General features: G+C 41.0%; 1 protein-coding gene across 1 annotated transcript in view; it reads right to left on the reverse strand.

The window, feature by feature from the left end:
* TACC2 (transforming acidic coiled-coil containing protein 2) overlaps window positions 1–14858 on the reverse strand; it is a 39052-nt gene extending 24194 nt beyond the window's left edge. The window contains exons 1-6 of the mRNA XM_086466733.1: window positions 14464–14858; window positions 9580–9640; window positions 8329–8536; window positions 3885–3946; window positions 2954–3069; window positions 1988–2159 (exon numbers count right to left, since the gene is read on the reverse strand). Coding sequence (XP_086322859.1) covers window positions 1988–2159; window positions 2954–3069; window positions 3885–3946; window positions 8329–8536; window positions 9580–9640; window positions 14464–14858 — 1014 coding nt within the window. The remainder of the gene's footprint in view (window positions 1–1987; window positions 2160–2953; window positions 3070–3884; window positions 3947–8328; window positions 8537–9579; window positions 9641–14463) is intronic.
* Between the last annotated feature and the right edge of the window lie 1005 nt (window positions 14859–15863).

Here is a 15863-nt window from a genome sequence, read left to right on the forward strand (position 1 = left end):
CATTAGACAGATTACTAGAGAAACAAAGCCTAATTTTCATTTCAGCAGAATTAGGGCCTAGATCCCTGAAAATGAATCTATGCATACAGACCTACTAAAGTCAGGTGTCAAGACAACTCTCCACACATCAAGTCTTGTGTTTGAGTTGAAAAGATTTGCTTTGTAAAGACTTCTGCAAAAAAATATACATCAGTGGTACAGGACAGCTGAAAGTGTTGATGAAATCTAAGTTTATGTATTATATGAATTAAATGAAAACGTCTCTGTTCCTTAAGTTCCTGAAAGGCCAAAGTTACTTTGGAAATAATCAAATCACTATTTCTCTTCTTTCCCATTTCCCCTCCAAGCCTCCCTCCACCCCTTTCAGATGAGGCAAAGCATTCCTCTACCTATGTACAGACAAACTTAAAGAAAAGTGGCATTTATATTTCTGCTACGAACCTGAAGTTTCTGAGCAAATACTGGGGGGTTCTTTTCTGCTAAGTCAGGATCTAGATATTCAGGCTGATCGCATATTGAGGTTTTCTTAGATATCCTATTGAGAAGAGCATCAGCAGAGACAAAGGAGTCTTCAGGAGATGTCTGAAGGGTAAGGAGGATATAGAATAAGCGACAGAGATTTTGCCCAAGTAGTTCAGGGCAAAAGCAACATACGTGTCTGCAAATCTTTGATTCCTAGTAATTTCACGCCCCACTGAAAATTACTTTTGAATACATGATTCATAGGTGTGACAGACAAACATCAGGAACAATTCTTCCCAATTTAAAAGCTGAGTAAATTTTCCAAGACTAACATGAAATAAGTAATATTAAGACCTCAAAAACGGTGGCTCTCAAACCATGGACCACAGCCTACTCTCAATACTTCTACAATAGTTTTCAGTCACCATAGGTTTTATTCATACAATAGCTTGTGGTCAGTTCAGGCAACTCTAAGGTAGTCCAATAGTTTTGAAGACCACCAAAACTGAGGGACACCTCAGCAAGACTCTTTTTGCAGTCCTTACAAAGGCTTTTGCTGCTTAGTGGGGATAAACTAAGTTATGTTCATGGTTATAACATGACCAGGATAAATACACAATATGAGGGTGGATGGAATTAGAATGTCTAAAGCAAGACTACTGGGATTTGAGTACCCAAGACTCCCTGCAGCGAGAAAAGTATTCAAGCTCATAAAAAATGTATTGTGAGATGGTATCAACAGCATCCTTAATATAAATTAAACATAGTATTAAAATGAGCTGCTTTTTGTTTTGACTCCTCAGTAAATATATTGTCATATTACTTACACCTAGTGCTGTAGGCATTTGTGAAACAAGTTTGCCTGAGAAAGTGAAGGCCTTGAGGGAACCTTCATGAATTTGAGAACCAATGCTCTAAGTCTGTATGCAGCACAGGTTAGAAGAAAGGAAGGGCTTACCATTAATTCAAATCCAACCCAGAGAAGCCACTGAAAAAAGTAATTTAACTGAAAGCTGGAATGAGTTCTAATGATCAAAAAAGTGAATTTTACATTATCAGTATCAGACGACAACGATACAGTTAACAGTTTAAATGAAAACGTGAAAGGGCACCATTACCAACCAAATTTTGAAATTTCACAGTACGTGGAACAGAACAAACCCTGTCTCTATGTTTATATCAGACCCCTAATTTCATATATAAAACGTTTCTTCAAACATTGGGTTAAAGCACAGTGTAAAAAGGCCTATGTGAGAAAAAAAAAGCACTTCAAAAGTATCAACTTGGAATAAGTTATCAAAAGAACATGTTAAGCTATGGTAAGTGTTCAGAAAATTCTCCTGAAGTCCATCAGTTCCATCAGCCTACCTCCCTCATTTAGGTCCTACCACACGCTGCTACCAAAATCTTTAAGTATCAGGTTGAGTTTCACTCTACTTTCGAGATTCACATTTGCTACCTCTTATATGACATGAGAAATTTCCGCAGGAAAGTTATTCCCAAACTCTTATCGTAAACTACTTACTATTTCAATAGCCTCTGGAGTTGTTCCTAGGGTCATAGGCTCTACGTCTTTCTGCTTTGACTTGTCAGGTGACTGTAAGTGTGCCTCTTGGCTGGCAGCTAGGACTCGGGAAGCTGGATGTTGTATTTTCATTCCAGAGGATTGCTGCGCTTCAGGGTCTTCAAAACTTGACCTGGAAGAGGATTGTGTACATGCTTTCAGAGTGCAGCACAAAGGCCCTTACAATACTCTTTCTGGTAACAACTAAGCAAGTCCTCTTCATTACTTTCATATGTGTGTATATACATATATATACACATATACACACACACACATTGTTTCAACTCAACTTTATATCATTATATCTCATAACTCTGCAATATCCTTTCAAAACAATGCACCAGTGTCATCCAAATAAAGCCAGTTCCATTAGAAAAGTTATGCACATTCCTCAAATATTTCTCACTTGCCTTTTCACCCCTTTCTCTTTGTGACCTACATCACTCCCAACAAACAACTTTTACTAACAAGAGCAGATGTCCTTAACATGCAAAGTTTTTGGAAGCAAATACAACCCCCACATCCTGTTCTTATGAACTAAACTCCTTGTTCAGAAAATGTGTCTAGGAAAGGCCAAGTGAAAAGTTGCAATTAGGAGCTTTCTAGATTGACATGAAAATGACCTCAGTATCTGAGAAAAAAAAACGTAAGTAGGAACCATTGTCTAGTGAAACAGCTGCCACTGCGACTCTATTTAGTAAGAATATGAAGGGGAAATACGTGTCCTTATTCCTTCCCATCATGAAACTTCTGTATCTTTGCCCTCTGTTCTCTATCATATGCATACACAGATGGGAATCTATTTTTAAACAAACAACTCGGCCACACTGAGGCAGAGAGAGGAAGAATTGCCTGTGTACGTGCTATGATGGCAACCCATTTCCCTGCCATCCTTTTCCATTGCTGAATTTGCTTGCGGTGACATACCCTGAGCATGGCGTGGTGGAATCAGACAGTCTGATGGGAGGTGATTTGACTGGGCTCTCCTGCTGTGCATCAAACATTAGGTATAAAGATTGTTTCTTCGGGGTGCTGTCATCCTGCTGGCAACAGGAAAAGAAAGACTCATTAAGCAACTCAACCGTTCCCCACTAAAGATAATTCAGGTCACTGAAGCCTTAAATGACCCAATGACTTGACAGACAACTAATAATACAGCACTGCAATACCGTCGATGCCAACTGATACCGAGGCAATCCCTTTAAGGATGAAACCATTAAAGAACAAAACCTAGACAGCTCTTCTTCTCCCACTTTGGGGTTAACCAGCTTTCTGGTCCTGTCAGGCAGGAGGCATCCCTTGACTGAAAGTGTTACTAAAATATTCATTGAAACTTCTCATCAGTTTAAGCACCTGACATACAAGCTTGATTTTCCTAACTTCCCCTGTGGATATACCCCATTGGATCTAGTCAAGATATCAAATCCATGAATTAAATAGGAGTAAGGCAAAACAACTGATGTATAGTACTGCATTCTGTATTTCACATTCATCCTGTATTCTCTCCTGATTCCCTCCATCTTCTTAAAAGTTTTATTCTTAAAATAGTTCAGTAGCTGGTGTAGGCAGCTCTGTACTCTACACTGCTGGAAATACTGATTTGCTTTTAATCTCCAGAAAGAACTACTATGATGCTAGCTTAAAAATAAAATAATAAAATGGAACAAGCGCTACAGGATATAGGACAACAAAGCACATACAATTTAGCCCAGTTATGCCAATTTAAAGGAACTGGTTTTGCAAATCTGCTGCAGGCACATATAATTAATTTAAGGGGTAGTGAGGTTGATGGCATTATCAGGATGATTATATTATGACAAGGGAATGCAAATGAATGGAAATGGAAGTGAGAACTTACAGGCACAGAGGAGCCTATTTTCTCCATATATTCTATTTCATATGAGTTGCCATATTCCAATTCTGCAACAGAAGCAAAAAAGAGCCGTTAAATACGTGCCATGAAATTATTTTTGCAGAAGTGAGAGAGATCTCTTCCCATTTACAAGGGCCGCTTTTCTGTGAGGTGTTAAAAATAGAATATACAGAGAGAAAGCAGAAGGTGCACTGATTTTCACTGATTTTCAATAACGAACCTATTACACATTTCAGGCAAATTAATTTGCCTGAAAAATCTCAGCTTTATCAATTTGCTGAAGATTCTGCCCCAGGGGCCAGAATATTAAGAAAGTTTCAGAGTGCTTTCAGAGCACAGATAGCTTTCCTCTATCATGTTATCACAGAAAACACATTTTTCAATAACTGGTGATGCTGACACCAGTTTCCTTTAATGTATGCAAAAAGATTTTGAAAGCTGTTGAGAAATGAAGTCATTTCTACTTCTTAACGTTTATCACACAATTCTTAATTAAGAAGGACTACTGTGGTATCACTTAAGAGAAAAAGGTACAGAAAATACCTGTATGCTCACCGAACAAGGGGTGAGACAACAATGTTTTCACATTTTAGTTTCAGAGGAAAAACCCAAGGCAGGAAGACTTACAAAGAACCCTAAATCTAAACCCTAATAAAACCGCAAATCTTTACTGCTTCTCCCCTTCTAATCTCCTAATTACACTGGAGGGAACAACCAGCAATTCTTTCCAATCGATGGTCACCCAGTAGCTGACATAGAGGCAGAGAGATAAAACACAGCAAAATCGAAAAGAGAGCATACCTTCCTGCACCCAAATAAAAGCAAAGACTTTGTTCAATGACAGCTCAATTTAAAGACTAAATACATAATTAATTTGTCCTAATGCTGTATTTTACTCTGTCTCCATGTGTTAATTCAACAAACCACTTGTATAATTTCACTTCTATTCTAGATGTTCTAATGAACGGCACACCAGCATTTACATTACAGTAAAAGTATGTGCTAAAATCCTTCTAGATTTGGGCAGCTTTTGAAAAGTAGGGCTTGTGTCAGGAATATGGTAACCATCCTCAAAATGTTTGCTCTTGAACAACAAACCAGCCCTAAAGACAATCTCTTACCTGTTTTGTTAAAAAAATAAAGTTTCAAAGGGTGCAATGTGAGTTTACAACAAAAAGGACCACAGAGTACAAGCACTGCAATTCCACGAGTTCTGTGTCTTGTCAAAGAACCACTGAAGAGGAACAGCCACAAACTCTCAGTACCTGACATGTGGGAGATATTAATAGTAAAACATCTAAGTGAAGAGCATGCTATAATAGCAAGCTCCTCTTGTTTAAATTCCTAGCACCATATGCTTTTAAGGGTAACAAGGAGCCAGGCAAGATGGCCAGCCCCCTCCAAGCTTCGTCCTTGTGAAAGCAAAACCAAAACTGAAACAAAGGGATTCAAACCACCTACTAGATGCAGAATTGCAGGAGAAAGCATGAAACACCAGATAACAGCATCCAGGGTTTAATAACTGCCTTTCTGCATTTCATTTATCTACACACAGCCCAACGAGGGGCATCCTGAATGTTTCTGGGGCAGCTTTATGACCCCAGAGAGCAAACCGTGAGCGGGCGTGCTCGCGGGCAGGAGACGTACCGGCACTGTCCTCTGCTGGCACAGCCAGCAGTGACCTTCCATCTGCCGGCAGGGCTGGCAGCAGCTTTACAACTGCAATCCAAAGTGACTTGTGGGACAGCACAAGTATTTAACTTTACTAAAGGCAGGACCCAGATGGAAATATTTCAACTAGAAACAAAAGGAATCACATGGCTCGCTAAATGCAGTTTGTTTCGTCTCACTGCTCTCAGAAGCTACCAGCATGATTACACTCTATCTCCTCTCCTAGGCGTCTCCTCTAAGACATCATCTCCCCTCCAAAATCTCAGGCTCCTGTTATCTCTATACATTCAGAATCACAAATGCCCAGGATATGCCATGAAGTAAGATAATTATCTTTTATAAAAACACACAACAGACTTACTAAGTGATGTCCTCCAACTCCTCCTACAAATAGCTGCGAGATTACATCAGAATTTTCTGCTAATAATTACCGCTTATTTCTGGTCTGTGCAACAGGAAAATGGCAGCAGTTATAAGCAGCGCACGCAACAGATGAGAGCGGGATGTATTGGCTGACTCAGTAGTTGGGCTGTGTCTGTACTAAAGCCGTGTTAGGTTACAGGATAACACATACTAGTATCTGGGGGGGCTGGTGGTAAAAATATTCACACTAAGAAGCAGCCCTGGAATTACTCAAAAGTTTCTCAATGCCACAGAAGCAAGACTGTCAAGGGAAAAAAATTATTATTTTTAAGAGATCTGAAAAGCGGAAGCATTGTTGATTATAATTAGCGTGTGATCTGAAACTCCAACTATACCGTGCAGCACACATGAGACAAGACAATTAGCATTTAATTAGGAGCTTTGCTCACTTTCTTCTACCCACTTTGATAACTAAAATGATTGCCTTAGAGTATCTCTCACTACTCTTTTGTTCCATTTCCTTCCATACAATTTCCATTTTCACAGATTTGGGGTGCCTACTTTCTAAAAAGTATTTCTTTTAATTCGGGGAGTTTTTTGTTGTTGTTGTTTTGTTTTTTTTTTTTTAGTACAAATGAAGTGAAGCCAGTATCTATACTATTTTATAATTTGACAACAAAGCCAAATGGATTTATCCAGACCAAAATACTTGTCTGTACAGAAGAGTCAATACCTTTCCAAAAAGCCCAGGCCACGCAAACATACAAGCACGTGCATATGAACATGTGCAGTCCCATCAAAACCGCTGCGATTATTGGTGCCTTTTAATGTCAAACACATCTGACCTAAAAGCTGAGCAGTTCTTAATTAGGCAAAAACTCCTCAGTCCCAGTCGGAAATGGCATAAAGTAGCTTTAATGGTAGATTGGGACCTGGGTTGAAAGGTTAGGGAAAAAAAAATAAATTCTGATCAAGAAGAAAAAGTTTAAGCCAAGTTAAACTCATACATTCTTCCCATCCACAAAGCTGAAAATGTGCTGTGGAGCAGATGTTGCAAAGCAGTATTCCCTCCGGTAACCCCAAGGAAGGCCACACACCAATTTTCTAAATTCTGTCTCTTCTGCATTTCACAGACCTGGAACGACAGTTGTCTTCACGGAAACTTCCAGCTTTAGCTCACAACTGCTTAGAGGAAGGTATGACAGGAAAAATCTTAATAAGCTGATCTAGAAGGAAATTTGATCTGGCATGTGAACAATAACTATCTTACGCAGGGGATATCCTGGACATTTTTATGCATAACTATACCTGTATTCTAGGAACCTGGAGGAGAGATGGCATGTTAAGGGTCTTAATGCAATACACAAACTTTGAGCAGAATTTTAACCTGGGACCTTCTCCCATTCAGGTTAGAGGAACAGCCTTGGGCAAATTCAGTAGTTCAGCGACTCTGGATGCAAGAGCACTAACCAAGAGCACTAACTCCTCAGACCCTAGTGTCCCACGAAGGCACAGAGAGAATAGGTAGCAAGCACAGAAGAACAGAGCATGTCTACAATTGACCATACAAAGGGAGCAAAAGCCTTTCTCTGAAGCCCCCTTTCATTTTCCCTTAAGCTTCCTCTCTGCTCTTTCTTGAAAACTCAAGGTTGGACCATTGGGATCCTACATTCAGCTCCCTGTAATTGCCAGGTTCCCCAGCCTGGTCCAAAGAGCATCAGAGTGATCGTGCCCCTGCACTTGGCACTGGTGAGGCCGCCCCTCGAACACTGGGTGCAGTTTTGGGCCCCTCACGGCAAGAAGGACATTGAGGTGCTGGAGAGTGTCCAGAGAAGGGCAGCGAAGCTGGTGAAGGGTCTGGAGAACAGGTCTGTGAGGAGCGGCTGAGGGAACTGGGGGTGTTCAGCCTGGAGAAGAGGAGGCTGAGGGGAGACCTTATCGCTCCCTGCAACTGCCTGAAAGGAGGTTGGAGTGAGGTGGGGTCGGTCTGTTCTCCCAAGTAACAAGCGATAGGACAAGAGGAAATGGCTTCAAGTTGTGCCAGGGGAGGTTGAGATTGGACATTAGGAAAAATTTCTTCACTGAAAGAGTGGTCAAGCATTGCAACAGGCTGCCCAGGGCAGTGGTGGGGTCACTGTCCCTGGAGGTGTTCAAAAAACGTGTTGATGCAGTGCTTCTAGACATGGGTTAGTGGGCATGGTGGTGTTAGGTCAACGGTTCGACTTGATGATCTTAGAGGTCTATTCCAACCTAATGATTCTATGATTTTTTAGGGTTCCTAAACATTACAGTTTACATTCAGCAAAGTACATGCCAACATCCTTGAACAAACCAAAACCCCTCTCTCAATAAATAGAACATTAGCTGGATGGAGTCAACCCTTTATAAAGCATACCCTCTGTAGGAGAGCTGAACTTAGTCTCATTAACAAATGTAGACAGATCAGACGGTTGTGGGTAATCCTGCTTATCCGTGTTCAGGTCCACAGTCATGCAGGTCCATTTCTGACTGGTCACTGAAGATGCCAGTTTCTCCTCATCTGTCGCATGAATCACCGTGGATATGACGGGAGGTGTTTCTGGAGTAGGCAGTGGAGTAGGATCCTGCAGAAAACAGGTGCCCATTAATTCTATTATCCTTCATGAACATCTCTGATTCAAGTCTCTGAATTCCTTTGCATGACCACAGTCATCTTTTTAATTCCATACTCTTTGCTGCAGCTCTGTATAAAATACTTCATGAAAACTATTAAAAGTACTTCACTTAGAAACTCTTCTAGCAGCAAGTTTTCCCAGTATAACTAAACTCTTTGATGATGAACACTTGCATTGCAAAGCTGCCTTGATAACATGGAAGAAAGAAAATCCAGAGCCATCTAAATCTGTGAGGCACTTGACATAAGTGGCACACACATCACCCATGACTGAAGCCTTTGACTACCAAAACTGACTTTTTAGGCTTCCCTCATAGGAGCAAACTTTTGTAGGTCATGAACCCTTTCTTCACTTCTGTGCTGTCAGGCAGCACAAATAAAAGGGTAGGATGGGTAACAGGAAGGCGAACAGCAGTGCGGAAAGAGCTGTGCCACATCAAAGCCGTTAGGCCTTTGTAGGCAGAACAGCTTTTGTTAACCTCTCTTCCAAGAAAACCACCTGCCAGCAGTTTACGACAAGGAACAAAACCTTCCAAGCACATGTTCCTGGTAGATCAGCCCACTTGTTTTATTTCCATTTGCCTTCCAGCCCACCAATTTGATGCATTTAGTTTCTTACTTTCTAATCTAAAAATTCCACGATGTATAGATACGTCTAGTTTTTCAGACAGCTGATTGAAGATATTTACTCATATCGCCCCTCCACTGTAACACAGGACTTTCCAAAGTACGTTTACTAATAACCTAACTGGAATTCCCAGAGCAAATACTAGATCTAATATACGTCGTCTACACGCTTCTAGAGAACAAAAAGCTTAATACCTTATGATTATAACCCAATGTGCTATACTTGGACATAAATATGCTTATATTCTTTACAGAATTCTCTTCTGTTATTAAATGTACAATTCTACACTTAAATAAATCAAATTTCCCTTTTTTTGACCCTACAAGAACACAAACAACATGCATCAGAATAAGACAGTACTTTACCTGAGAAGGAGGATCAGAGAGTGGGGATCTTTTTGGTGATTTTTTCACCCTAAATGTATCACTGAAAATAAAGTTAACACAGTTAATATGGTAATACCAGCAAGAATCAGGTCATTTCACACTTAGCAAGAGACAGCCACAGACAACGCAACCTCTATAAGCCCTTCTGCTTTAAAATCCCATCCATTAGGTAGCAGCACCACAGAGAAACATGCCATAGGCACATATTCATATCATGCACTTGGAACAGGCCTCGATTCCCCAAAAGATGAGAAAAGCAGGATTGCCATATTTTTCATGCTAACTACCAACAGATTTACAGAACAGAGCTGCTGCTCGATTGCAATTCAAATCCCTGTTGTACCACAGACATCCTCAGTGGCCTTAAGCAAATTATTTAGCTTCTGCCTGCTTCAGTTTCCCATCTGAAAATGAGGTCTAAACCACATCTTTACCTGAGAATTAAAACTCTGACAAACTTGGGCAGTAAGCTCCAATGACCCCGTACATTGTTAAGAAAAGAACTGGTATGCTTTGGATGAACTACACAAAACCACTGAGGGGGATGCCGTTCCCAAGACACCAGAACAAAGCTCTGTCATTACAAATGTGCACAATGGACGATCTTTGAAGCAAATACAACAACAAATATGGCAATTCTGCTTCCAGTTCCCCTGGCAGCTCATGGTGCAGACTGGGAGAACGGACACTGTAGCCCTTCAAAATCCCATAGGTTTCAATCAGGCAAAAGGAATGACGAACATACGTTATGTCTTGGTATATAATTACGATTGTGGCCTTTATGTTTATTCACAACTGGTTAAAAATATTTTCTAGCAGGAAATAAACCAATTGTCTACCTGTTCTCTTGATGCATATTACCAGAGTTATTCAAACTCATTTATGTTACTAACTAGAAGGAGAAAAACATCACAGCAAACTCACTGATAAAGACTTAATGTTTGAACGGAGGCAAAAATCACTGCCCACCAGCTCATCCCTGATCAATGGTGGCAAGATCAACACTAGAAATTACAACGGCAGATTTCAATTGGCAGAGGGTAAATCAATACCACATCTAGAGGGGAAAATAAATTGGACAGCTGAATATTGGTGTGTTCAATGCTACTAATTAGCTAGTTATGATGCTAGGATTAATTAGGATAACTTATTCCTTTCAAGAAGCAGAAACACTTTATGCAGTGTTTACGAAAGACTGATTGTACAATGTTGTACAAAGGTAGAAATACAACTATCGTATTTTAGCTCAAGGATACAAAATCTATATAGTTTTTAAAAGAGGATCTTCTTTGATAGGCAAACAGATAAGGAGGCAATAGATTCCTCAAACTCATTCACAGCCAGGCATCTTACTTAACATAACTTTCACATTGTGCCAGTGAAGTGAAATAGTTAACAGAAAAGCCGCATGCTGAATAATAACTGATCATGCTGCAAAATAAATAAGTAAAATTAAAAAGCCCATAAATCAAAGAGGAAATGAATTGTTAGCTTAGAATTACTTACAACAGAGAACATACAGACATCACATCTTCTACCATCCTAAGACAAATAAGACAAAGAAAAGAGAGACAGACAGAAGGAACTGACAAAAAAGATAAACCTACAAATACTGTTAATGTTAATGTGTTAAGGCAATCTGATCATGCATATCTTCTACTGTATAATCTTAACCCCTACTTTTTATTGTGAAATACATAGGGAGAAAAAAATATTCATTAAGTCCTTCGACGTTTTCAAACTCAATGTTATACTTTTGACATGCTTTCATCTTACAAAACACGTTTTTCAAAGCTTGACGCCTCTGAGTTAAGTTCCTTTCAACATACTAACCGTCCTTGCCTTCCCTGATGGTAGCCACCTGCTTTCTTTTCAAAGCACAATATTTGTTATTTTATGGGATGTAAAACTGTTCTTGAGTGGCAGCTAAGCTTAAGGAAAGACGACATTTATGCAAGGCTTTTTCATGTCTGCTGATTTGTTAAGACAGTACAGAAAACGCTACTCGACCATTTCAAATCATTTAACTAAGATAAGAAAGAAAAAGACATTTCTTTAAATCTCATCTAGTTTGGCTCTCACTAAAGCCTAACTTTATGTTCTGGCAGAACAAATCGATTGCTCCAAAACCAGAAGCAAATCTTGCCAAACACTTAAGGCTAGGGAAAGTTTTCATCTACTTAAAAGCTCGGTAGCTTCTGCTCAGCTCTTCTCATGTGCAACGCTCCTGAAAGCTGGCACCTTGCGTTTCTAAACACAGCCTCCAATCATCTAACAGTTTCGAGAGCAAGGTCTGTACAAGGCACCTATTTTTACTCATCACTGTAAGCAGGCACTCGGAAGGCATCAGCTGCTCTTTGCTCAGTATCATCTGAGCAAGATGATCTATCTCAAAACAGCTCAGCACTTCGGTACACAACCAGAGAGTAATTTGCATCAAGCTGACATCTCTTCTAAAAATCTTGTCTTTTCACATGGAGGTCAATGCTTAGACTGCTGCAGGTTTCATTCAAGAATAAAAACTGGTTATTTTTACTGATTTAACACAGGTAAGACCTAGCATATGGCACAGATTCGAAGTAATACAAGCTTAAACTCGTGCCTGGCTTCTTCACCTCCCATAGGTTTAATCTAGAAATCGCTCTCTGTCCATATGGAGGAGCACATTTTCAAACTGGTCCGCGGAGTTTTATTTCTGCACCCCTCAACGATGCTAATAAAAACTCCTGGCTTTGCAAAACCGTCCGTTAATTGGGTTTTAAAAGTTCTGGTATATTACAGGATCATTTCCTAATTCAAACCACCTCCTTTCGCGCTGGCTTCTCCCTCCTGTCCCACCAAGGAGGATCCAAGATCCCATCTCCCTGCCCGGCCAGGGGTTCTCCTGCACTGGACCCCATGGAGGAGCCACGCCGAGCGCCCTTTTCACGGAGACCAGAGACATGCAGAGACAAATAAAGCCACTGCTTCCCCTGGCATCCCCCAACAAGGCTAATTTTCTTCTAGGAAGTCCTATAGCTGCAGGCTGCACTGTGTACCCGTACGCAGGTAGAAACCACTTGCAAAAGTCGGTCACGGGGCTGCAGTGAGCAGACACATGACACAAGGCAGTGAAAGCAGTCCCAAGCAAGGGCTGAGAATTCCTGCAAACCTCCTGACCCAAGAACCTGTAAGCCCTGCCCTGGGGTAGTTGCACTTCTTCCACCACGATAAAGACCAGCAGTGAGCTCTGTGACTGTAGGACAGGGCCTTCCTGCGATGGATTTTCCCAGTGTGGAACGTGGTTTAGCACACTCTTTGTAAACTCACGTTGCCCCTAAATTAACAACTTGGGAATTCATTCTAATATTCACAGAAGACAGGTGGACCCTCGAGATTTATACCGGGGGTCTGTCAACTCCACTGCAGCTACTGGAAGATATAAGGAGACTCTGGCTGCCTGCAAATGTCAGACTTAAGGATTTGGTGATATTAAAATTCCCCTCTCTCCCTCTGCACTTCCCCAGTAAGATTCAAATTGTTTCTCTCTTGCAGTCAAGACTTGTCTTCTTGCTTTGGACCAAACCAGTTTGGACTACAGGCTTGGAAAGTGTGTCAGCTTAGCATGAATCTTAATTCCCATTAAATTTCAGGCATACTTCAAAAGGAAGCAACATCAGAAAAAAACAGACTCCTGTCTCGGGAAACAACTCAGCTGTACAGTGGTCTATACTTTCCATAAGTTTAAAAGGTCCATAAAAAGAAAAAAAATGGCACCAGCTTCCTCAAATCTGGCAAGGGATGTGAATTAGAAGCCTAGAGGGCAGCAGGCTGCTCAGCAAAAAATGAATAATCTCCATCTCCCTCCATAAGGCAGGTCATCTCTTGTCCTGTTTTACATTAACCATGTTGTCTTCAAATTGCCAGGCTCTTTAATTTTTTTAGTCACGTTTTTGTTAGCTAGCTGAAATATTTAAACCATAAAGGGACACGCATTGCGACACTTTCTTATACATACACACAATATATCAAGTTCAGATAAATGGGATATAAATTTACTGATTACCAACTCCAAATAACTATGTCTGAACAGATAAGGTAAATGCACACCAGCAAGTGAACCATGGAATCAATGCAACTGGCCATTGAGGTTTTTAACCAAATATCTAAATACAGCAAGCCAGAAAATTCATCCTGCAATTTCTCAACTATGTCTAAAAGCTGGATATTTCCCTAACGTGTAGCAGTCCATGAGATTTAAACCATTCTGCAGAATTATAAGCTCTTTCACAGAAAAGAAATTTTTCACATTTTTTGAGTCTTCTATTTAAAAAAATATATTTCAATACTGCACTCTTCCGTTTCAGGTTATTTTCTTTTAAATACCTTAAGTTGCTGGATAAAACCATCTGCCTGCTGTGTACAACAGGAGATTTGTCATTGCCTTACTATTTCACATCCCACTCCCCAAAACTATGATTCACAAAACAGCCTTTACTGCTATGAATACTTTGATCATCTTAAACAGTATCAGATTCCCAAGAGGAGGTCACAGAAAATTTGGCACAAAATTGACAAAATTTGGACTTAATCGCATTCAAAGCTACACTGAGCCCCAAGACCTCAAAAATCCAATTGCCAGACCAGTGGCCTAATCTGGCTTGATGCAGCCCTGGTTCTCCCCTTCGGTCTGGAAACAACAAGCTATTCAGGAAACAGGTTGAGGGAGCGCATGTACAGACCCCCGGCACGAGTCCAGGTGTGTGGCTACCAACAATCGATGTCATCTTCCTTCCTCTAGTCAGGTATAAACCAGGTGTAACTGTTCTAAGGGGTAGGAATGTGCTGCTTCTAATCTAGAAAAGTCTGTGCCCTCTAACTTACGTTTTTAGTGGTGTCTTCTTCTTTTTTGCAGGTTTATTCAAGTTGTCTCCTTCAGTTCCATTTGTTTCATTGGCACTGGCTGGTATCTCAAAGGAAGCTGGAGATTTAGAGGGTGAGCTGGTTATCTTAGAAGAAGACTTGAAAGGGTCGATAGAGTCCTCACACATGTCTGGCTCAAAATTGTACGTTTGTTGAGGCAGTTTGGGCGATTCTTGCATTTTTGTACTAGATGAGAACGGGTCAAAATTGGGATCATCCCACTTGTCAATATCAAAAGTGTAAGACCCTTTTGTGATGGGGATTTCGTTTGGATCAGCGGGTGACTTGGTCGGTGTGGTTGGAGCATTGTCAAGCTTTTCCACTGACTTTTTAGTCTTTGGCCTCCGTAGTGGCATTTTAGCACCGGGCTTTTTACCTGCTTTTTTGGGAGGAGGGGTACTCTCCTGCTGGTCTTCGCTCACCCCTTTTTCTTCAGAATAATCAAACTCCAGCCTCACCGCAATGCCTTTGACCGGAGGGTCTTCTTGTCCTCCGGTGTCAGGCGGAGTCACCTCCACAGCCTCTGGTGCCGTTGTAAGAGGTAGTGATTTCTTACTGGCAGGGGGAGAGTTTTGTACTTTGCCGCCTCCGGTGCTAAAAGCACTAATCCCTTCAAAACTGTCTGGATCCAGAGGGTAGGATCCTTCAGGCACAGGCGGGCCCTCCTGTTTCTCAGCAGAGATTTTAGAAGGTTCAGTACATTCGGGCTTTACTGAGTCAGCCTTCTCTTCAGATACTGTTTTATCCTCACCTGGGGCACAAGCTGCTTGGCCAAGGTCAGAGGGTTCTTGTGGTGTTTCCTTCACCGGTGGAGCATCCAGAGATTTTTTTGCTGACTGCTTCTTTTTCAAGGAAGCTGGTCTGGATTTCTTTGTTCTCTTAAGGGTACTAGATGCACTACTTGAACCAGTACCGTACACATCTGCTGCCGGCGCTAGTGTCTCACTGTTGCCAAGATAAGATGCTCCATCAAAATCACTAGCTTGCAAGCTAAGAGATCGAGACAATGTAGACTTGGAAATTGGGACTGAATCAGTAGATTTTCTTCGAACATTCGCTTTGGGGTCACGATTCTTCGATTCGGGAGAGCTCGGTCCTAAGGCATGGAGAGAATCAACCAATTCAATGTTATCGAAGTCCAAGTTGTAAGTTCCACTGCTGGCTATGGGCTTGTCCTCATCGAAGACGGTGGAAAAAGAATGGGAAGGGGGACGGAAAGGGCTTTCCTCAGCTGATTCACTGTGTGGCACATCAGTTACGGGTACGGTTTCTGAACATAATCCTGTGGGAATGAACAGAAAACTCAAGTGAATTTAAACACAGTTTTGAAACTGGAGCTTAATAAATTTTACCGTAATCTA

Source organism: Leptosomus discolor, chromosome 6, assembly GCF_034619465.1.
Source record: "Leptosomus discolor isolate bLepDis1 chromosome 6, bLepDis1.hap2, whole genome shotgun sequence".
Lineage (NCBI taxonomy): Eukaryota > Metazoa > Chordata > Aves > Leptosomiformes > Leptosomidae > Leptosomus > Leptosomus discolor.